The sequence below is a fragment of the Mirounga leonina genome, unplaced genomic scaffold (genome assembly GCF_011800145.1).
Source record: "Mirounga leonina isolate KUSES-001 unplaced genomic scaffold, KU_Mleo_1.0 Mir_481, whole genome shotgun sequence".
Lineage (NCBI taxonomy): Eukaryota > Metazoa > Chordata > Mammalia > Carnivora > Phocidae > Mirounga > Mirounga leonina.
Genome location: NW_023270773.1, coordinates 3,133,809 through 3,157,464, shown reverse-complemented (window position 1 = coordinate 3,157,464; position 23,656 = coordinate 3,133,809). Strand labels below are relative to the sequence as shown.

Genomic DNA, 23,656 nt, shown 5'->3' with positions numbered 1-23,656 from the left:
AGAATCTATTTAAATAATTGATGACTCTTAATGATTATTTGTGGTCATGCCTTTTCAGTATGAAAATTAGTTAACCGTATGATTGAATAATCCATCTCTGAAACTTGAAAGGCAAGTTTTAAAACTAACCTTAAATTTTGAGTTGATGTTGCAGACCATGAAACTCGGACTTTACCTTGAGAAGCATGGATACGTTGGTTGTATTATTTCATCATTTGTATCTAGAAGGTTTTTTTTTAAACATTCTTTTAAAAAATTTTTTAATTTTAATTTTATTATTATTTTTGGTCTTACATTCTTTTATTTTATATGCAGATCTGTTTTATGTACAATAATTAGTTCTATCAAATAATCATACCATGGCCTTCTATTGGTAATCTTCTCCAAGATAGATTCGGGTGAAATTAGATCTTTGCGCACTTCCTGGACTACCGCTTGAGACTTGAGACTTTGTGACTGATTTCAGTTTTGAAGCCATACACACAATTCAAAATATACACAAACTGGGTTAAGGCAATAAGAGTGGGCTGAAAGAAGGCACAGGACTTGGAATGAGTAAACTGTGTATTTTGCTTGCATGTGAGCCACCACGTGACCAGCAAGTGCTGTGTGTGTCTCAGAGCTCCTTTACTGTAGTGTGGGGGGCTCCCGAACATCTATAGTGATTGCACAGCGAGTGGACAGACAGCAGGTATGACCTGGCTGCAAGCTTTGCTGAGGGCTCATTTCTTCTCCACCTCTCCTTTTTTGGTTTCTTATTTCAGTTTGTAGTCAGCCAGCACAGCCTTGATTGCATCTGCCGCCAGCATGGAGCAGTGCAGTTTCACGGGGGTGGGGTGGGGAGGGGGGGTGGGGGTGGTATATAGAGCTCCTTGGCGATGTCCGTGTTCTTGATGGTCAAGGCTTCCTCTACCATCTTCCCTTGTACTCATTCAGTGGCTAACGAGCTGGAGGCAGTAGCAGACCCACAGCCAACTGTTTTAAACCTGGAGTCCACAATCTTCCCCTTTTCATCCACTTGAATCTGCAATTTCATTACATCACCACATGCTGGAGCCCCCACCAATCCAGTTGTAGCATTTTTTGATGTCTTGTCAAGGGACCCCACATTTCTAGGATTTTCATGATGATCAACAATCTTCTTGTGATAGAGCCCTGCTGGAGCCAACAGTTCCCAGGCAGACGCAGGCTCCGCAGCAGCAGGGCCAACACCGCCGCCTCAGATGGCCTGCTTCAGCCGCCACCATCTTCCAGGCTTGCGCCTGCGCAGCAATTTTATTATTTTTTTTATTAAGTAATCTCTACACCCACCGTGGGGCTTGAACTCACAACCCTGAGATCATGAGTTGGATGCTCTACCGACTGGCCCAACCAGGCGCTCCTGTATCTAGGTTTTTGCCAAATAATTTGCATTTTGCATCTGTTATGAATAAGGAGGCTAAAAATGTCTTCCCTTCATCAATTTCAGAAATTTTTTGAACTATTGTTGATGGGGAATGTTTATGTATGGAAGTGCACATGTATTTGCAGAATTGTATAACAAAAATTGAAATATGGAAAGATATCAGCCTGCAAGTAGCTTCTTTGTGTAAAAGGAAGTTGGAAAATAGTTTTATTTTGTTTGTTTTAAACCTTTTTCAAGTTTGTTTATTTTTAGTAATCTCTACACCCAACATGGGGCTCAAACTCATGACCCCAGCTGAGATCAAGGGTTGCATGCTCTTCTGACTGAGCCAGCCAGGCACCCCTGTTTTTTTGATGAAGTATACATTCAGAACAGTTTACACGGTATCTGTGTTCAGCTTAGTGAATCACCACAAAGTGCACATACTCTGCAGCCACCACCCAGATCAAGGAGTGGCTGAAGTGGTCAAGGAGTGGTCTGAAGTGGCTTTAATTTGCATTTGCATTATTATCAATGGAATTAAGCACCTTTTCATACCTTACTTTTATATGTTTAGTGGACAGTTAGATATCCTCTTTGTGAAATGCCTGTTCAAATCAATCGCCCATTTTGCTACTGTGTTATCTTTTTCAACTTTTTTTGTGTGTGTGATAAAATACACATAACATTTATCATCTTAACCATTTTTAAGTGTACAGTTCAGTAGCAATAAGTACATTCACATTGAGCAACCATTAGCACCATCCATCTCCAAAACTTCCATCTTGCAAAACTGAAACTCTGTCCCCATTAAACAACAACTCCCCATTCCCCCTCCCTAGCCCCTGGCAACTATTGTCGTACTTTCTGTCTCTGTGAATCTAACTACATAAGTACCTCATATAAGTGGAATCACACAGTGTTTGTCTTTTTGCCACTGGCTTATTGCACTTAGCGTAATGTCCTCAGCATTCATCTACACTGTAGCATGTGTCAGAATTGCCTTTTTTTTTTCTTTTTAAAGATTTTGTTTTTTTCAAGTAATCTCTACACCCAATATGGGGCTCGAACTCACAACCCTGAAACCAAGAGTCACATGCTCCACCGACTGAGCCAGCCAGGCACCCCAGAATTTCCTTTTTAAATGTTGAGTAATATTCCACTGTATGTAAATACGACATTTTGCTTATCCATTCTTCCATCAGTGGACACTCGGGTTATTTCCACATGGACTTTTGGCTATTGTAAATAATAGCTGTGAACATATATGTATAAATATCTCATAGAAGCCCTGCTTTCAGTTTTTTGGGTATATACTCAGAAATGGAATTTCTGGGTCATATGGTAATTCTATTTTTAATTTTTGAGGAGCCTCCATAACTGTTTTCCACAGCAGCTTCACCATTTCCATTCCCACCAAGGAATTCTCTTCCCAACAAGTGCTTTAATTTTTCCATGTCCTCACCAGCACTTTTTTTTTTTATAGTAGCCATAGAAATGGGTATGAGGTGGTGTAATGTGTTTTTTTGTACTGATTTATATTTTGAATATATTTATTAATATAATATACAATATATTATATACAAGTATAATATATTTATTAATATTAATATATTTATATATATTTATATTCTGAATATATATATTCACATCTATTCTAGATGTGAGCCCTTTGTCATTTATTTGTGTTGCACATAATGTTCTCCCACTCTTTGCCTTCTCTTTCTCTTTTAATGGTATCTTTTGATAAATGGAAGTTCTTAATTTTAATATAGTCCAGTTTGTTAATCTTTTGTTTAGGTTAGGGGTGTGTGTGTGTTTATAAATTCTTTCCCTATCCGAAGGTCAAGAAGACAGTTTCCAGTACTTTTTTCAAGAGTGTTATTATTTTACATTTTATATTTAGATCCTTAATCTATATAGCATTATTTTTTTTAAAGATTTTTACTTATTTACTTGAGAGAGAGTGAGAGCGAGAGCAAGAGAGCGCACAGAGGGAGAGGGAGAAGCAGACCCCGAGATCATGATCTGAGTGGAAGGCAGATGCTTAACCGACTGAGCCACCGAGGCACCCCTGTTCGCTTTTATAACCATAGTACAATTACCAGATCTGGAAGTGAACATTGATAAAATGCTAGTTTCTCATCTCTAGACTTTAATTAAATTTCACCAATTGTGCTAACGTCCATTTTAGCAAAAAAGAAGAACATTTTTTTTTCTGGTCCAGCTTTCAATCCAGGATAGTGAATTACATTTAGTTGTCACGCTCTTCTTTTCTTCTTAAATTTGGGACAGTTCCTCAGTCTTTATCTTTTGTGACCTGGCTGTTACTAAAGAATGTAGGCCAGTTTATTTGGTAGACTGTCCTCCAGATTTAGGTTTCTCAGTGTTTCTTTGTGATTAGGTTGGGGTTATGGGTTTGGGGCAGAAGTTCCACAGAAGCCACATGTCCTTGGTGCAGCATTGGTCAATCTGTTCCATTCCTGGTGATACTAACTTAATTTGGTTAAGGTGATGTCTGGTTTTTCCGCTATCAGGTTACCATGTTCCTTTTGTAATTCATAAGTATCTTGTCAAAAATACTTTGAGACTTTGTAAATATTCTCTTTCGCATCAGACGTTCATACCCTAGTTTTAGCAATTCTTCATGATCCTTTCCAGAATCAGTTATTAGTATGATTTTTGCCAAGTAGTAGTTTTTGAATTCCATCATTCTTTCTACATTTAGTAGTTGGCATTCTACTTACAAGAAGTTGTTTTCAAAAAAAACAAAGAAGGAGTTTTCACTTTTGCTCCATCTATATATTCATTTATGTCAGTGTGGAAGAATGGATTCTTACTCAGTGGGCTGTCAGTGGTTAGCATCTTTTTTTTTTTTTTTTTTTTGGTTAGCATCATTTTATTGTCCCCTATTTGGTCAGTGAGAGCCCCTTCGAGCTGACTCTGGTGTTCTTTCAATGTGTCCCTATTTTTTGAGCAACCCCTTAATTTCTGACATGAGAAGTTTTCTATTTCTCCATACCTAGCCCAGAGTCAGCCTCTTCTTCAAGAAGAAGGTCTTGTTCCTTTTAGTGGAGGATGGCACTTAAAGCCTTTGGACATTGGGAAGGTGTGTTCTGGTGAGCACTGGGTGTTAAGTAACACTGATGAATCACAGACCTGTACCCCTGAAACAAATAATACATTATATGTTAATTAACTGAATTTAAATTAAAAGAAATAAAGCCTTTGAAAACTAGGTGTGTTCGTTGCCTTTGAGCGTATTGTTGTTTTTAAGCCTGCTCAGCAGAGAGGAAACACACACATGTGTGCACTTACATATCTTTATCAATTTCTGTGTCTTTTTCCCTCCATATATATTAAAACCTTATGAGTTCACACGGTTACTTCCAAATCCACTTGACAGTATTTAGAGTAGCCTTTTCACTCTCTGTAATTGTAATCCCAGTCTCCCGACAGTGAGAAACCTGGCTTTCATTATAATATATTTATTTTCTCAATCCTAGAATATGTAGGCAGTAGTTACAGAATTGCTCATCGTACCACTGCCAAAAACAAATCTGCCAGGTAGAGTTCAAAGTGTATACTTTTTTTGGTCTTTAGCTTGAGAGTTTGAGGATTTATAGTCAAAATACTGTTTTCAGAAGATACTTGGATTCTTCCCCTACCCTCCACCCTGGGTGACTGTGTTATTTATTTGAAATGCAGTTGGGTCCATTTGTTCCTATTGTGTTCCATTTTAGGGTTTCCCCTACCCTTGTTTAATTAATTAATTGACTGCGAGGATGTGAAACACTACTAAGGTTCAGTTCCACATGTCAGAATTAGGAGATGATGTATTCAGAGAAGTGCCCCTCCCCTACCCCATTCCTTCTGTCCCCAGCCATCCCTAGGAGGTAAACAGTCTAGTTGGGTTTTTGTTTTTCTCCTTCCTGTGTTTCTTTTTGCATAAATGATCAGATACATGTATATTTATTGTGTTATTTCCCCTTTGTTACACAGAAGTTGCCATAATTAGATCTGTTTCTGCACTTTGCTTTTTTTCATTTAATGTATTCTAGAAATCTCTTTACACCAATTTATAGCAGTCTTTCTCATTCTCTTTAATGTGTCTTTGTACAGATATACTATAGTTTATTGAGCTACTGTCCTGGTATGGGCATTCAAGGTGTTTCCAGTATTTTGCAGTTAAAGACAATGCTGCAGAGGCGCTTGGGTGGCTCACTTGGTTAAGTGTCTGCCTTCAGCTCAGGTCATGATCCCAGGGTCCTGGGATCGAGCCCTGAGTTGGGCTCCCTGCTCAGCGGGGAGTCTGCTTCTCCCTCTCCTTCTACCTCTCCCCCCTGCTTGTGCTCTCTCTTTCTCTCAAATAAATAAACAAAATCTTTTTTAAAAGGCAGTACTGCATTGAGTAGCCTTAAGTGTATGTATTTTTGTATTATTGGGGGTATGTCTTCAGGTGAAATTCCTAGAGGTGGGTTGCTGGGAACAAAGTAAGTGTAGACATTGCTGGATGCCTTTCATAAGGCCACATCCAGCTGCGTTCTCACCAGCAACTTATAAGAGCGCCTGTTTCCGCACATCCTTCACAAAGGAATGTATCATAACTTTTCATTTTTGCCAGTCTGATAGGTGAGATGTGGTATCTCAGTGTTGTTTAATTTGCATTTCTCCTATTGTGAGTTATTCTGGTTATAATTTTTGTATTGTGTGGGGATCGACTGTAGGTGATTGTTTATTTTGCTCACTTTTCTATGTGTCTCTTACCCATTGATTTCTAAGAGTTCTTTGTGTATTAAGGATATTAGCCATTTATTTGTGAGAAATTGCAAATATACTCTCCCAGTTTCTCATTTTTGTATCATGCACAGGATTTTTAAAATTCTTTAAGATTTTAATTTTAATGTAGTCAAGTTTATCAATTCTTTGTTGCATCATTCAGGATTTTGAATCATAGTTAGAAAGCCTTGGAATTTATTTTTGATATGGTGTGAAATAGGGCTCATTCATTTTTTTTCTTTTGTGAATATGCAGTTGACCTAGTATCATTTATTGAAAAACCAATTTTTTTCTGTACTGCTTCTTTGGTCATGAATCAGGTGTCTTTATATGCAGTTTCTTTTTGGATTCTTTTCTATTCCATTATTTATTCATGTGCCAGTACGCTACTATCATTTAACTTATGAAGGAAGAAAAATTACCTCAAAGATAATTCTAACTTCTATTAATGGAATATAAAAGGTTATTTGAAAATATAAGGGTATGTTGAGTTTATATACTGATTAATTGATGAGGGACAAATTGACAGGAAGGAAGTAGAATTTGACTTACAGATTTTTTGCATCATAGTTGATGACCAATTTTATAAACAGGAACTAGTCTTAAAGAATATGAACAATCCTTAATGATTAATGCAGGTTCCTCCTTCCTCATTATATAACTAGGTTTTTCATAATGTGACAATCCTAAATTACCAAAGCTTAATTAGTTTAATTCATTTAAAACATTAATCTTTTCTACCTCTAGTAAGACAGATTGACCTAGCAAATGGTATTATATTGTAACTTTTATAATTGAATGATGAGAACAGAATCTATTCTACTAACAGAACAGGAAGAGACTTTAGAGATTAGTAATTTATGAAGCATTTTAATCTGTAGAGATGAATTTGTTATGATTGCTTAAGAATTTATTATGGTTACATGACTCCAGATAGACAACAATAGTAAATCAGTTGGCTAACTTATGCTTTCACCCTAATGGGACAAAACTTTTTGGTTCTTTTTTATTAAAAAGTAGTTTTTCTTGGGGTGCCTGGGTGGCTTAGTCAGTTGAGTGTCCGGACTCTTGGTTTCAGCTTAGGTCTTTTTTTTTTTTTTTATCAAATGAAAATAAAGGCTTATATTTTCTGCACAATAGCCATAGTCCCCCCAACTTCTGTTGTACTATACATCTTTTTTTTAAATTTTTTTGTTGTTACGTTAATCACCATACATTACATCATTAGTTTTAGATGTAGTGTTCCATGATTCATTGTTTGTGCATCACACCCAGTGCTCCATGCAGAACGTGCCCTCTTTCTTTTTTTTTTTTTTAAAGATTTTTTATTTATTTATCTGAGAGAGAGAATGGGAGACAGAGAGCATGAGAGGGGTAGGATCAGAGGGAAAAGCAGACTCCCTGCCGAGCAGGGAGCCCGATGCGGGACTCGATCCCGGGACTCCAGGATCATGACCCGAGCCGAAGGCAGTTGCTTAACCAACTGAGCCACCCAGGCGCCCCAGAACGTGCCCTCTTTAATACCCATCACCAGGCTAACCCATCCTCCCACCCCCCTCCCCTCTAGAACCCTCAGTTTGTTTTTCAGAGTCCATCGTCTCTCATGGTTCGTCTCCCCCTCCGATTTCCCCCCCTTCATTCTTCCCCTCCTGCTATCTTCTTTTTTTTTTTTTTCTTAACATATATTGCATTATTTGTTTCAGAGGTACAAATCTGAGATTCAACAGTCTTGCACAATTCACAGTGCTTACCAGAGCACATACCCTCCCCAGTGTCTATCACCCAGTCACCCCATCCCTCCCACCCCACCCCCACTCCAGCAACCCTCAGTTTGTTTCCTGAGATTAAGAATTCCTCGTATCAGTGAGGTCATATGATACATGTCTTTCTCTTTTTGACTTATTTCGCTCAGCGTAATACCCTCCAGTTCCATCCACGTCGTTGCAAATGGCAAGATCTCATTCCTTTTGATGGCTGCATAATATTCCATTGTGTATATATATATATATATATATATATATATATATATACCACATCTTCTTTATCCATTCATCTGCCGATGGACATCTTGGCTCTTTCCACGGTTTGGCTATTGTGGATATTGCTGCTATAAACATCGGGGTGCACGTACCCCTTCGGATCCCTACGTTTGTATCTTTGGGGTAAATACCCAGTAGTGCAATTGCTGGATTATATGGTAGCTCTATTTTCACCTTTTTGAGGAACCTCCATACTGTTTTCCAGAGTGGCTGCACCAGCTTGCATTTCCACCAACAGTAGGTCTTTTTTTTTTTTTTTTTAAAGATTTTATTTATTTATTTGTTAGGGGGAGAGAGAGAGAGAGAGCACAGCAGGGGGAGTGGCAGGCAAAGCAGGCAGAGGGAGAAACAGCCTCCCCACTGAGCAAGGAGCCCAATGCAGGACTTGATCCTTGGGATCATGACCTGAGTTGACGGCAGACGCTTAACCGACTGAGCCACCCAGGCATCCTTGGACTCAGGGTTGTGGTATCTCAATGTGGAGTTTGCTTGAGATTCTCTCTCTGTCTTCCTCTGCCCCTTCCACTTGTGCTGTCTCTCTCAAATGAACTAATTGATTTTGAAAAAGTAGTTTTTCTTTTTTTCACAGATTTTTAACTCCTCTGTTCTTCCATTCCTAGAAGTAAAAACAGGTTTCTTCACTATCTTTTCTTTAAGTAATAATTTTATACCCGATCTCATCCAGAGTGCTTGTTTTCTTCTTTTTTTTAATTGAAGTATAGCTGATGCTTGTTTTCTTTTTTAAAAGCTTGTATTTTTTTCAGTCTTTGGAAAATATAAATAAGTATTCCAAAGGGTCTTTCTCAAGGAGTATGATCATTTAGGCTGACTAACCCTCACTCTAACCGTAAACTGTCTGGATTTTATATATTACCTAAGCTTTAAGAAAAAAAATCTTTCAATTTTGGCTTAAATTAGACTACTAAAAATTAGGTCAGGTTCAAGAAAAATAAATTTCAAAGTAATGGTTCCATCACGGATTTACTTTAAAGCAATAAAGATTATTTCTGATTCTTAGTGGTATTTCCCTCTAGAAATTGCAGGATGGCACTTCCTGTGGCATTATAGAACTTTCCTCAGAGCCCCTGTGACAGCACTCAGATGATCCCTGTTCATAAGTCATGTCCTAGGTGAAAGAGTAACTAAAAGGATGTCTTCACTTTTTCCTAACCCTCACTGACTCTGGCACATGTGGGCACACAGTAGGCTTCCATAAAGTCTTTGATTACATATGTGATTTTTGTATTTTAAAAAGAAGTGTGTGATTGTTTATAAACCAGTGAAGAGGTTCTCTTTCTGTAGCGCAGTATGAAGTACTGCTTGGTAACTGTCAGAAAATCTTTGTAGAGCTCTTGATCTTGAATTCACTGTAAAAGCCAAGAGCTTTGTTTAGTCCCAAAATATTATTTACTCTTGCTTCATCTAATCAGTATGCTTTTATCTTCTGTTGCTTCTAGACCAAGAGCAGTGATGACCTCTTAGCTGGAATGGCTGGAGGGGTGACAGTGACTAATGGTGTTAAAGGAAAGAAAAGCACCTGCCCTTCCACAGCATCTTCAGCATCGGCCCCTGCCATGACCACCGTGGAGAACAAATCCAAGATCAGCACAGGTATGGGTGGCATTCAGAGTAAAACTGCTTTTTTGTTTAAATAGCAGAGTGTGGTGGTATTTAAGGGGTTCTGTTACTTACAGAAAATGTTCGATGTACAAAAGTATTTGTATTTCAACCCCATGTACTCCTCACCCTTGTCAACCAATGGCCGGTCTTAATTCCTTAACATCCACCTTCCCTCCTCATTATTTTGAAGCAAATTCCAAGTGTCCTATAATTTCATGAGCAAATATGTAATTATCTTTGAAAGATAAGGATTCCCCTAAAAATATTAAACAATACCATTATCAGCCCTTAAAATAATTAATAGTAATTCCTCAAATCATAAATATAAATATAAAGAAATACTTATTCAAATTCCCAACTTTTTCTTTTCTTTTTTTTTTTAAAGATTTTATTTATTTGAGAGAGAGAGAATGAGGGGGGGGGCGGTCAGAGGGAGAAGCAGACTCCCCGCTGAGCAGGGAGCCCGATGCGGGACTCGATCCTGGGACTCTAGGCTCATAACCTGAGCCGAAGGCAGTTGCTTAACCAATTGAGCCACCCAGGCACCCTCAAATTTCCAACTTTTTCATAAATACTGCATATGTATATTTACTGTCTCTGGATCAGGATTCAGTTACAGTCCATTTATAAATTGTTACTCTTCCTTAAATCTATTTTTTTCTTACAATTTAATTTTTCTAGAAATATAGGATGTTTGACCTCTATTTTCCCATGATCTGGATTTTGACGTCACATCTCCTTGATGTCCTTGACCATATTCCTTTGTTCATTTACTATTAATGTCATTGGATCTAGAGCCTTGATGGGACAGATTCAGGTTCCTTTTTTTCCCCCAAGACTCCTTCATACATAATAGTTGTCCATCCACCAGTAGGCACATCATTTCTGGTTGTTTGTCTTTCCAAGATGTTAGCAGCCTTTGGTGATCAATGCCTGGATCCATTCATTCCTGTTCTACCATTCTCTCTTCATTAGCAGCAATTTGGCTTTAGATTTGATGGAGTCTGTAAATGAACTCAACCTGTAGTCCAAGGAGTAATGCTATCATATTTTACTTCTTACGCTTATAGAAAAAACTTAAAACTTCGGTAAACATAAGATCGTGTGTTTTTATTTATTTATTTTTATTATTTATTTATTTTTTAAAAGATTTTATTTTTAAGTAATTTGTACGCCCAACGTGGGGCTCGAACTCACAACCCCGACATCAAGAGTCGTGTGCTCCACCGACCAAGACAGCCAGGTGCCCCAAGATCATTTGTTTGTAATACAGCTGATGAAAGCACATTGGCAAAAACTATAGCAGACCTTCTTTTTTTTTTTTTTTTTTTAAAGATTTTATTTTTATTTATTTGAGAGAGAGAGAATGAGAGACAGAGAGCATGAGAGGGAGGAGGGTCAGAGGGAGAAGCAGACTCCCTGCTGAGCAGGGAGCCCGATGCAGGACTCGATCCCGGGACTCCAGGATCATGACCTGAGCCGAAGGCAGTCGCTTAACCAACTGAGCCACCCAGGCGCCCCTATAGCAGACCTTCTTTATCATCATTATTTAGGCCTTTAGCCCCTCATGTATGTATTAGACTTTTTCGTAGCCCAGGTTTACCTACTGTCTTCCCTATCCCAGATCACGCCCCTTGTTAGTTATAATAGTCATGTGGTATGATCATGAGGAAGGCACTGTTATACCAGGCACCATTCCATTTTATCCTCACTATAGCCATATGAGGTAGAGGCTGTTATTATCCTCATTTTAGAGATGTGAGAGCTATGCTTAAAGCTTAAGTATCTTGCCTAAGGCCTTGTATTCATTTACTCAGAAAATATTTATTGGGTACCGTACCACGTTGTACCAGGCTTCAAAGCTGGTGGTGGAGCAAGGACTGCACCTTAGGTCTTTTATGCTCAAGCCTGAGGTCATCACCACACTTAACACTGCAGCCTGTGTTGTAAGAAGGAAATTAAGTACTCTCATACCATCTATATCTCTTCTTATTTCCAGCTTTTAGAATTTATTGGGAGAGTTCCCTCGCATTTGTACCCTGGTTCCCTACTGACCAGTACCACCTGCCCTCCAGCTGAATTCAGTTATCTCCTCCCTGGATCCATTGCCTCTACTTTGTACATCTGTATTAGTTTGTTAAGGCACCCATAACAAATTATACAGACTGGGTGGCATAAATAACAGACATGTAATTTCACCAAAACTGGCTAGAAGTCTGAGATCAAGGTGTCGGCCAGTTTGATTTATTCTGAGACCTCTCTCCTTGGCTTGTAGTTGGCTGTCTTCTCATTGTCTCCTCACATGGTCATCCCTCTCTCTGTGTCTGTGTCCCGGTCTCCTCTTCTTACAGATAACAGTCTTTATGGTATCTTTGGATTAGGGCCCACCGTAACAAACCCCATGTTAATATAAGTACCTCTTTACGTTAATTATAACTCTTTTCCCAAGTAGAGTCAGTTCTGAGGTACTGGGGGTTATGGCTTCAACATATGAATTGAGGACACAATTGAGCCCCTAACAACGTCCTCAACTCTTCAGTTGATCTGCTCTACCGTTATTTACTCCCCGTGACTTCTCTAAGACCATTTCACTTGTCTATAACTCAGATTCTTCCATCTACTCACTGGGCACAATAATCCCGAAGGGGAGCTTTTCTTTGTCATGTTTTCTCTCTTCCTTTCTCGTTCCTTTACCTCTCCTTTCCTTTTGGGGCATTATCAATCCCTCCCCTCATTACTGTCTCCTTTCCTTTTGTCTTTCAGGAATGCCCAGATCTTTTCCTTCTTAGGACGGGTTTTGGTTTGGGAAAGAAGGATGATTGGTACTGTCTACAGAAATGGAGAGAATGAATACTTTGGTTATACCACCCTTTTCCTTTTTTCGCCTCCATTTGCAATTGTTTCTCCTCATCTTGTTACTTTTACCCTGTAAATCTGTTACAGATGTATCATCCCTTCTCTGTTCTTGCAGAGATCCTGATCTCACTCCCCAGTGTAGGCCCTCCTTCACTTTTACTGCTCTTCCTGCCCACCTTCCTCCTTGACCGCTCTTCTTCCTCAGATGTTTCACTTAGCATCGTCTGGATTCATTTTCATAAAAATGCTGTTCTCTGCCTTTCTTGCTCCAGAACATTTATTGAACATTTACAGGGACTCATTTAGTGGGACTCACTAAATTTCCCTTGGCGTTCAGGGCCCCATAAAAACTTCCCTTGCTGCTTCCATTCATTGTGTGACCTTACTTTTTCCTTGCTGTGCGTCCTGTTCTCTTCTGCTTCCTCATCCTATCCTGTGGCCAGCCAGAATTCCCTCCCCTGCTCTACACCTGATCCCTGGCAGAATTACTGGCTGTCTTCCTATATCACATCGACCTTTCTCTCCCTCTTACCTCTGCAGCCTGGTGCCTGCCACGTAAAAAACTATCAGGTTCTTATAGAACACTTACTGATTAGGTCTAGATCTTATTTTACAAAGTAAAAAGCAGCTAATTATTTCTTAAGTATTTATAGGTAAGCATATTCCTGTTCTTTCTGTATTAAACACACGATCATGTCAGTTTTCACAGGTTTAGAATTTTAGCAGTCAGGTAATACTGATTCATGTAGCATATTTGATAATGTGCCATCATTAGTTAGCATTAGTACATTATTGTTTTCTAACATTTAGGGAGGCAGCATAACATACTTTTTAAGTTTCAGATTCTGGAGCCAGACTGTTTGCCTGCATTTGAATTTTGGCTCATCCACTTATTACATGTGGGGTGTTGGCAGATTATTTAGCATCTGTGTGTGTGAGTTTCTTCATGTTGATAATAATGAGGCTTGTATAAATTAATGTATGTGAAGTGTTCATCTGTGTGTGTGTAAAGCAAGTGCTAAGTACACATTAGCCTTATTATAATTAATGTTATTGGTACTATTTATGTGGCATGCTATGATGTGAAAAACTTTTTGCACTTACTTTGATCATACTTTGTGTTCATCATAGGTAGCTTAGATTTTTTGTTTGTCCGGAAGCCGCCTTTCCCTTCTTGCTCATCTGTGATCTTTCTTTACCATCTGCTTCTACGGTTAGTTTGCTACCTGACTGGTTAATCCTAGAGTCTGCTTTATCTAGCTTGCCCTAGAATATTATGCCCTTGGACTTTTGTTTAAAGCCATGGTTTAGGATTCAAGTTAATGTGCAACTTTTTTTATGTAATAGATTTATTGAGATATAATTCACATTTTGTAAAATTCACCCTTTTAAAGTATACAATTCAGTGTATAACTTCTTTTTCATTAATAATTAAAAGATGAATGATCTGGTTTTGAGGAAACGGAATTTTACAGTAACCAGAATCTAAGGCAAGGTTAATGTCGGTCAGAATCAATGTGTAGGTCTCTAGATCTCATCTGATCAGACCTCGGGCATAACCTCTGTGCCTTTTCTTGCTAATATTTTTGCCTTCCATTCTTTGTTTTAAACACTTAGGCACAAGTTCATCCAAGCGGAGCACTTCCATAGGTAATAAAGAATCCGGTTCTACTAGAGAAAGATTACGTGAACGTACCCGACTAAGCCAGAGCAAAAAACTACCTTCTGCGGGTCAGGGAGCTAATGACGTGGCATTGGCCAAGCGTTCCCGCAGCCGCACGGCTACAGAATGTGACGTTCGCATGAGCAAGTCTAAGTCAGACAATCAGATCAGTGACAAAGCTGCTTTGGAAGCCAAAGTGAAAGATCTTCTCACATTGGCAAAAACCAAGGATGTGGAAATCTTACATTTGAGAAATGAACTCCGAGACATGCGTGCTCAGCTGGGCATTAATGAGGATCATTCCGAGGGTGATGAAAAATCTGAGGAGAAGGAAGCCATCATTGCTCACCAGCCAACTGACGTCGAGTCCACTTTACTGCAGTTGCAGGAACAGAATACTGCCATCCGGGAAGAACTCAACCAGCTAAAAAACGAAAACAGAATGTTAAAGGACAGGTTGAACGCGCTGGGCTTTTCTCTAGAGCAGAGGTTAGACAATTCCGAAAAACTGTTTGGTTATCAGTCCCTGAGCCCAGAAATCACCCCTGGCAACCAGAGTGATGGAGGAGGTACCCTGACCTCTTCGGTGGAAGGCTCTGCCCCTGGTTCTGTGGAGGATCTCTTGAGCCAGGATGAAAACACTCTCATGGACCATCAGCACAGTAACTCTATGGACAACCTAGACAGTGAGTGCAGTGAGGTGTACCAGCCCCTCACGTCGAGCGATGATGCCCTGGACGCACCATCGTCCTCAGAGTCCGAAGGCGTTCCGAGCATAGAGCGCTCCCGGAAGGGGAGCAGTGGCAACGCAAGTGAAGTGTCCGTTGCTTGCTTGACAGAACGGATACATCAGATGGAAGAGAACCAACACAGCACAAGTGAGGAACTTCAGGCGACTCTGCAAGAGCTAGCTGATTTACAGCAGATAACCCAGGAACTGAACAGTGAAAATGAAAGGCTGGGGGAAGAGAAGGTTATTCTTATGGAGTCTTTATGTCAGCAGAGTGATAAGTTGGAACACTTTAGCCGACAGATTGAATATTTCCGCTCCCTTCTCGATGAGCATCACATTTCTTATGTCATAGACGAGGATGTGAAAAGCGGACGCTATATGGAATTGGAGCAACGTTATATGGACCTAGCAGAAAATGCCCGTTTTGAACGAGAGCAGCTTCTCGGTGTCCAGCAGCATTTAAGCAATACTTTGAAGATGGCAGAGCAAGACAACAAGGAAGCTCAAGAAATGATAGGGGCGCTCAAAGAACGCAATCACCATATGGAGCGAATTATTGAGTCTGAGCAGAAGGGTAAAGCAGCCTTGGCAGCCACATTAGAGGAGTACAAAGCCACGGTGGCCAGTGATCAGATAGAGATGAACCGCCTGAAGGCTCAGCTGGAGAATGAAAAGCAGAAAGTGGCGGAGCTGTATTCCATCCATAACTCTGGAGACAAATCTGATATTCAGGATCTCCTGGAGAGTGTCAGGCTGGACAAAGAAAAAGCAGAGACTCTGGCTAGTAGCCTGCAGGAAGACCTAGCTCACACCCGAAATGATGCCAATCGATTGCAGGACACCATTGCAAAGGTACTGCTCAAGTAGATAAAATGTTCTGGAGCAGTATTATGCAGCTGCAGTACACACCATACTTACTGAAAGCCAGTATCACTTGTGTGATGTGTCATTCACTTACTTTATTTTATTTTTATTTTTATTCATTTGACAGAGAGACAGCGAGAGAGGGAACACAAGCAGGGGGAGTGGGAGAGGGAGAAGCAGGCTTCCCACGGAGGAGGGAGCCCGATGCGGGGCTCGATCCCAGGACCCTGGGATCATGACCTGAGCCGAAGGCAGACGCTTAACGACTGAGCCACCCAGGCACCCCTGTCATTCACTTTTTTAAGGCTGATTTTGTTTTAAAGCTTGAGAATGGTTTTCTTTATTGGGATATAGTCAAAAGTATTCTTAAAATAATGTCATTTCCACTCACTTGAGTTTTGTTACTGTTTTCCTGCCTGTGAGAGGAAGGGACTAGAATGACAACAACAGAATTTGTCTCTAATCTGGGTGCGCCCAGGGGGGGTCATATTGTGCAGTTTTACCTCCTCATCTCTAATGCATTTTGGCATAGGAAAGATGAGAGCCAGTAGACATGTCTGTGGGATCAGCAATGTCTCCCCCTTTTCCTGTGGTTGTAGTTTTTCAAATAGAGTTCTGTTTTGAGTTAAAAAATATTTTTGGAGCATGGAGGCTCCTGTTTGTTAGAGGGCTGTCTTGTTGCTGGCGAGGACCTTAGCGACCATGGGTCCGGCCCCCTTGTTTTACATCTACCACAATAATGAGGACTCATGCAGAACTACAGCTGGGGTTCCTGGCACTCCGGCCATGGGTCTGTGCCCCATGTGATTGCTGATGTAGGGTTTATTTGCATGAGTTATCCAATGATTCTATCTTAACATTTTATTTCTTATTTTAGTGCAGTAATTTTTAAAGTAAGAAACATTATATATCTTTGGCCAAAATTCAGATAATTTAGATCTTAATTATTTTAGTGATGATGTTTAGAGATACAATTTAGGGAATGTATTATTTGTTGGAGCATATGTGTTGGAGGGCACTTTGAGCTGATACTTGTGCAGTGACAGTATTTGAGAATTTGTTTCCATTTTTATTTTGGTAATGAAACTGTCACACATCAGAGATTTTTTTTTTTTTTTGGGTGGGAGAGGATGTTATTAATCAGATGCATGCCTTCTGTCCAAACTTTGGAGAAGGAAGAAATTCCAAAATTTCCTCATAATCTAGTTAAGTTCAGTGATATGTCAATATAATTGTCAATGATATAGCAACAAATTATGCTTAAGCATGTTACTTAAAATCCTATATTATTGTAGAGTGCTTTTTCATACTTTCAGACAGTTTTTACACAGGTGGTTTTAGTTCATACCTAGCAATTCACGCTCAGCTTCCTTTGGAACAATGTATACTTCCATTCTGGAATTTTTATTAGAGCAGCTCTCACTTTTCTAATCCGCACCATCAATTCTGTATAGGTAGAAGATGAATACCGAGCCTTCCAAGAAGAAGCTAAGAAACAAATAGAAGAATTGAATATGACATTAGAGAAACTAAGATCGGAGCTAGAAGAAAAAGAGACAGAGAGGAGCGACATGAAAGAAACCATCTTTGAACTTGAAGATGAAGTAGAACAACACCGAGCTGTGAAACTTCACGACAACCTCATTATTTCTGATTTAGAGAGTAAGTGATGGGGGACCTTTTCATTCCTTTTTGTCCTTCCCATCTCAACGAGTGGGGATAGTTTGCATTCAGTAGCGGAATGGAACGCTCTGACTGTGCAGTGTTGCTGGTGCAGTAGACAGCACCCAGGAGAAATATGCATCTGGCCAGGCAGGTTTCACACAGTAGGCAGTCGTCTGTGGACTGCTATGTTTTGGTCCTAAGGAAGGACTGTTAAGTGGAAGCATTGCTTTAAAACTGTGCTTAGTTATAGAAAATCGTTTGAAGGAAAAGCTGATTGTTATTTCTAGGTCTTAGGAAAAGCCATTTATTGTTTACTTTTAGTGATTGCAAGTATACTGAGACAAATCGATCCTTCATAATCTTATGTCTAAGGCACAGGTATTTATTTGTTGTCTGATTTTCCTCCCTGCCAAGGAGATTTTATGATCTGGTAGAATTGAAACTCCAATTTTAAGTTGCTTCAAGTTTTTTGAAACTATTTGATAATTATTTCAGACTTATAAAAAAGTTACAAAAATAGTACAAAGCATTTCTGTGTTGACAATTTGATGAGGAGCAGAAATTCGGGTGATTTTAAAATGGCTTCCCATAAACTATTTATTATGTTGCAAGTGAGGAAAAAGAAACAACCAGAAATTATACAGTGGAAAAATTTGGGCAACACTTTGGGTCATCGTGTAAGTGACAGAGGCACACAGAATCGGACTCGGCATCAGCTAAGCCGTATTCTGGCTGAGGCATAACTTCAGTTAATCATAAAGAACATTAAATAGACAAAAAATAAAGTATGTTTTACTAAAAACACAAGAGGTGCTGTATTCCTCAAAAATGCCAATGTCCTAAAAGCCTTTGGAAAAGTTCCAGATTAAAGTGGCCTAGGGAGACATGACAATTAAATGTAATACCTTTGCCTAGGCTGGGTCTAGTACTGTAGGGAAAATGCTATAAAGGATGTTATGACAAAACTGGTCAAAAGCAGAGGCTAGAGGCCGCCTGGGTGGCTCAGTTGGTTAAGCGACTGCCTTCGGCACAGGTCATGATCCCGGAGTCCCAGGATCGAGTCCCGCATCGGGCTCCCTGCTCAGCAGGGAGTCTGCTTCTCCCTCTGACCCTCCCCCCTCTCATGTGCTCTCTCTCATTCTCTCTCTCAAGTAAATAAAATCTTAAAAAAAAAAGTAGATGCTAGATAAACATGTATAAGCTTATGAAGTTGATAACTATACTGTGTTTATGTAAGTAAATGTCTCTATACTTAGGAACCACACACTGAATAGTTAGGGGTAAAGAGCCGTGATGTATATCCTTTTTTTTTTTTTAAGATTTAATTTTTTTTTTTTTTTTAAGATTTTATGTATTTATTTGACAGAGAGAGAGCACAAGTAGGCAGAGTGACAGACAGATGGAGAGGGAGAAACAGGCTCTCCACTGAGCAGGGAGCCAGATGTGGGGCTCGATCCCAAGACCCCAGGATCGTGACCTGAGCCGAAAGCAGCCGCTTAACGGACTGAGCCACCCAGGCGCCCCTTTTTAAAGATTTAATTAATTTACTTATTAGACAGCGAGAGAAAGGGACCACAAGCAGGGGGAGTGGGAGAGGGAGAAACAGGCTTCCCGCCGAGCAGAGAGCCCGATGCGGGGCTCCATCCCAGGACCCTGGGATCATGACCTGAGCCAAAGGCAGACACTTAATGACTGAGCCACCCAGGTGCCCCCATGATGTATATCCTTAAAGAGTTCAGGAAAAACATCAGGGATAGATAGATAGATAGAGACAGATAAATAGGGATACAAGATAGCAAATGATGTAAACGGATCGGTAAACTGTTAACATAGGCAAATCTGAGGAAAGTGGTATATGGGTGCTTTTGTACCAGTTTTTGCACCTTTTTATAAATTTGGAATTATTTCTAAATAATGCTTCTTAAAAATTCCTATGTATTCTTCATCCAGATTCCTCAAATGTTAATAAATTTTAAGTTGTAGTACACTTTAATGATACCCAGGTTGGGGGTGGGGACAAGGAGAATGGGAATAACCGTTTTTTGGTATGTTAGTTAAAGCTTTTAAATCTTTTCGTTCATAATACTGCTCCATTGGGCTCTGACAGTGTGTTATTCCTTGACAGAGGATTAATAGGCAAACACAGTGTTGGGCCAGATCCCATGTGCTGTGGGTGCAGAGGTGGGGAGGTTTTTTGTTTTGTTTTTAAAGATTTTATTTATTTATTTGACAGAAAGAGAGAAAGAAAGTGAGAGAGTGTGCAAGAGCACACAGCGGGGAGCTGTAGGCAGAGGGAGAAGGAGAAGCAGGCTCCCCACTGAGTAGGGAGCCCGATGCGGGGCTCGATCCCAGGATCCTGGGATCATGACCTGAACTGAAGGCAGAGGCTTAACTGACTGAGCCACCTGGGCACCCCAGGGAGATTTGAAGTAGTTCCAAGAGAGTGGCTTATCTGCAGGAGTCCTAAACATGTCTTGTAGTTCTGAGCTCTGGCTAGTTGGTCCCATTTCTCTGGATTGACCCCAGGGTTATTTAGAACATTCTGAGACATTTGGTTACTAAAGTAGCTGACAGTGGGACTGTTTCCTTGAAGATAGTGATAGTCCTGCAGATAAAGCTTTCTTATCCGAAATTTTAAAAAACTTTGTTTAACATTTATATCTAGTCTGTATTTAATTGTCTGTGAACTGAGAGGATTTATTTAACTTTATTTCCTAAATATAAAAGGTTCTAAAGTTTTTCAGATTAACTTGGAAGTTGAGTGCATTTTCCATTTAGTACTGATAATGACCTTTTCCCTTGCAAGACTTTTGATTTGAACATGCGAAGAGTGACATCTTGTGGTAACTGGGGTAATAGGTAGAAAAATGTTAGCTGATAAGGATTCCTGGGATGAAAAATCATTGCCAAAATAAAATTATGTTAACATTATGTGGATTTTAATTATTAAGTGGCTGAAAATCCTGAATAAAATTTCTTTTTAGCCATGTAGCTTCTCCCCCCAGTTTTTTGGAATGAAAAGTTCGAATATCCAGAAATATTAGTAGCATGGTATAGTTAGCACCCACTGCCTAGATTTGACAGTTATTAATGCTCTTAATGTTTTCCAATATTTACCTTCTGTGTGTGTATGTGTGTGTTTAACTGAATCAGCTGACAGTAAGTTGTAGACCTCATGACATGTAATATTTCAGTATGTGACTCCTAAATATTCTCCTCGTAATCATAGCTAGTAAAATTTGGCATAATTCCTTAGTATCATCTAATAGCTCATATTCACATTTTCTCTGCTGTCCTCAGAATGTCTTATAGTTTTCTATAGGAACCAGGATCCAAGCAAGTTTCATGTGTTACATGAAACTAGTTGTTATATCTCTCTAGTCTGATAGGAGTTAATTTATTTCTTAGCAAATTCTAGCACTTGGGATTGATGCTAAATCAGCACTTAGAATAAGGGACTTGCTGTTAATTGAGAAATTGAACTTTCTTTTTTAAAAAAAAATTTATTTTTAAGGGGGGACCTGGGTGCTGCAGTTGGTTGAGCGTCCAACTCTTGGTTTCGGCTTAGGTCATGATCTCAGGGTCCTGGGATTGAGCCCTGCCTTGGGCTCTGTGCTCAGCACAGAGTGCACTTGAGGTTTTCTCTCCCTCTCCCTCTGCCCCTCCACTCGTGCTGTCTCTCTGTCTCTCAAATAAATAAATAAAGCTTTTTTTTTTTTAAAGGATTTTATTTTGAAGTAATCTATACACCCAACATGGGGCTTGAACTCAAAACCCCAAGATCAAGAGTCGCACACCCCACTGACTGAGCCAGCTAGGCACCCCGAAAAATTGAGATTTTCTTCTGTGGAATATTTTAAGCAGCCATTACCATAGTCAACTTTAGAATTTTTTCATCACCCTAAAAAGAAACTGCATTAGTAGTCACTCCTCACTTACCCCAAAATGATCCTGACTTCGGAATTTAGTGGACAGAATTTATTTATTTATTTATTTTCATTTTTGTTATTATTTTTTTAATTTTTTTTTAAAGATTTTATTTATTTTTTAACAGCGAGAGACACAGTGAGAGAGGGAACACAAGCAGGGAGAGTGGGAGAGGGAGATGCAGGCTTCCTGCTGAGCAGGGAGCCCGATGTGGGGCTCGATCCCAGGACCCTGAGATCATGACCTGAGCCGAAGGCAGACGCTTAATGACTGAGCCACCCAGGCACCCCAATTTTTATTATTTTTTTTAAAGATTTATTTATTTGAGAGAGAAAGAGTGCCAAGTGCCCAAGTGGGGTGAGGGGCAGAGGGAAAGAATCTGAAACAGACTCTCCGCTGAGCAGGGAGCCCAACGTGGGGCTCAGTCTCATGACCCTGAGATCATGACCTGAGCTGAAATCAAGAGTTGGATATTTAACTGACTGAGCTACTGAGACACTCCATAGACAGGATTTTAAAGCAGCAGTTGTAACTACTCAGGACGTTGAGGAAAATCTGCTTGTAATGAATGAATAAATAGCAAATCTCAGCAGAGAAATAAAAACTGTAAAAAAAGAACCTGATACGTATCCTAGAACGGAGAAATTTAAATAAAAAGTTTACTGATTCATTTAAACTGCAAAGTAGAGATGCAGAAGAGTCTGTGAACTTAAAGATCAGTCAGTTAGGCGCTATCCAGTCTGAAGGACATAGAGAAAAAAGACTGAAAAAAAAATGTGTAGAGCTTCAGTGAGTGTGGGACAGTATCACAAGGCCTAAGATGTATTTGGAATCCCACATGGCTTTCCAGATAATGTCAGTGCCGTACTGCCTAGACCTGGCCTGCAGTACTTTTCGTAGTGTTTGGATTTAGCATTCCACCCTAGAAAGATCTGATGTAAAATTCACTCAGTAAATACTGTTAAAACTTCTGGCTCAAGATGATGGCCTGAGGCCATACATGTACTTCCTCTCCCTCCCGAAGTCTTAGTGAAACAGTCCTGCCACGTAATATAAAAATTACAATGATAAAAATTACAATGGACCTAAACCAAAGAGAAAATAGGTGAGGGGTCTCATCAGTAGATCAACAATTTTGAGTAACTTCTGGAATAGATAAAGCAGATGGAATTGGGGATATCAAGAAATCAAACAGAGCAGAAAAACCTACAGTGCAGGAGAACACTGAAGCTCTGAGTAGTGATGTTCCCAGCCTGACTTTGGGGATGGGGGTTCCTCAGAGACCATAGGGCCTGGGAACAGTAGCAGTTTCAGGCTGTGGTGTAAAGGATTGCCAGAAGTTGTACTCCCTCTCCTCTATAGGGTGCTGACTCTGGTGTTTGCCCCCAGGCTCGGATTCTTTTTCTAAATAAGGTGGGGAATATGGTGCCAGGGCTCCTGCCATGATGTTTCAGGAAAAGAAGTAAAGCCTGCCCTGAAGTAACGGCAGGCTGCCATGTTGTGTTGGAGAAATGAAGACCACACACAGGGAAACGCAGTTTGGCCCAGCAGTGAAACGGGTGCGCGCATGCGCCCCTGCACACACACACACCCACCTCCACCTCACCCCTCTTGCCTTGGTTGAAGCTACCCACTCCGTGTCCTTGTACCTCTGGAGGAGGGCCCCATGTAGGAATGTGTCATCAGCAGAGCCTTTAGCCAGTATTGAAGGGAGAGGCTAGTGGTTAGAACAGTGACTTTCACAGTTGTTGAGAAACACGTAGAAGTCACTAATATTAATTATCTTTGTCCGTTATGAGTAAGTAAGGCCAACCAGGACTTAGTGGACATTTTAGTATCTTCCAAGAGAAACAGCAGAAGGAAACAACTCAGCTGAGCCCAAAGAAATAAAGTTAGTGACTTCACTTACCACTAGTCCAGCAAACCAGAGCTGATTGGTGTTGAGGGTAGTGGCACCAGGGAGATCTCAGGTGTGGCTCAGGTGATGTGGTGATGTACCCATTTGTTACGATGAATTTATCAACACCTTAGTATTTGTGTAGTTATGCTCTGTGTGTGCTTGCACGTATGTATGGCTCCTTTCGTGCCCTCTGTAGTTCCTGAGATTGGGGACCAGGGCCTGACAT

The 23,656-nt window shown here is 40.1% G+C and overlaps 1 protein-coding gene and 1 pseudogene across 6 annotated transcripts in view; one reads left to right on the top strand and one right to left on the bottom strand.

The window, feature by feature from the left end:
• SPECC1L (sperm antigen with calponin homology and coiled-coil domains 1 like) overlaps window positions 1-23,656 on the top strand; it is a 144,018-nt gene that overhangs the window by 46,511 nt on the left and 73,851 nt on the right. For 5 of the 6 annotated variants that reach the window (XR_004676332.1, XM_034989261.1, XM_034989263.1 and 2 more), the window contains exons 3-5: window positions 9,660-9,813; window positions 14,296-15,926; window positions 17,393-17,600. Coding sequence is in view for 5 of the 6 variants with exons in the window: in XM_034989261.1 (XP_034845152.1) it covers window positions 9,660-9,813; window positions 14,296-15,926; window positions 17,393-17,600 (1,993 nt within the window). In the remaining variant the exon portion in view is untranslated. The remainder of the gene's footprint in view (window positions 1-9,659; window positions 9,814-14,295; window positions 15,927-17,392; window positions 17,601-23,656) is intronic. The other variant, XM_034989265.1, reaches the window with a different exon arrangement.
• On the bottom strand, window positions 723-1,247 carry LOC117999862 (annotated as a pseudogene).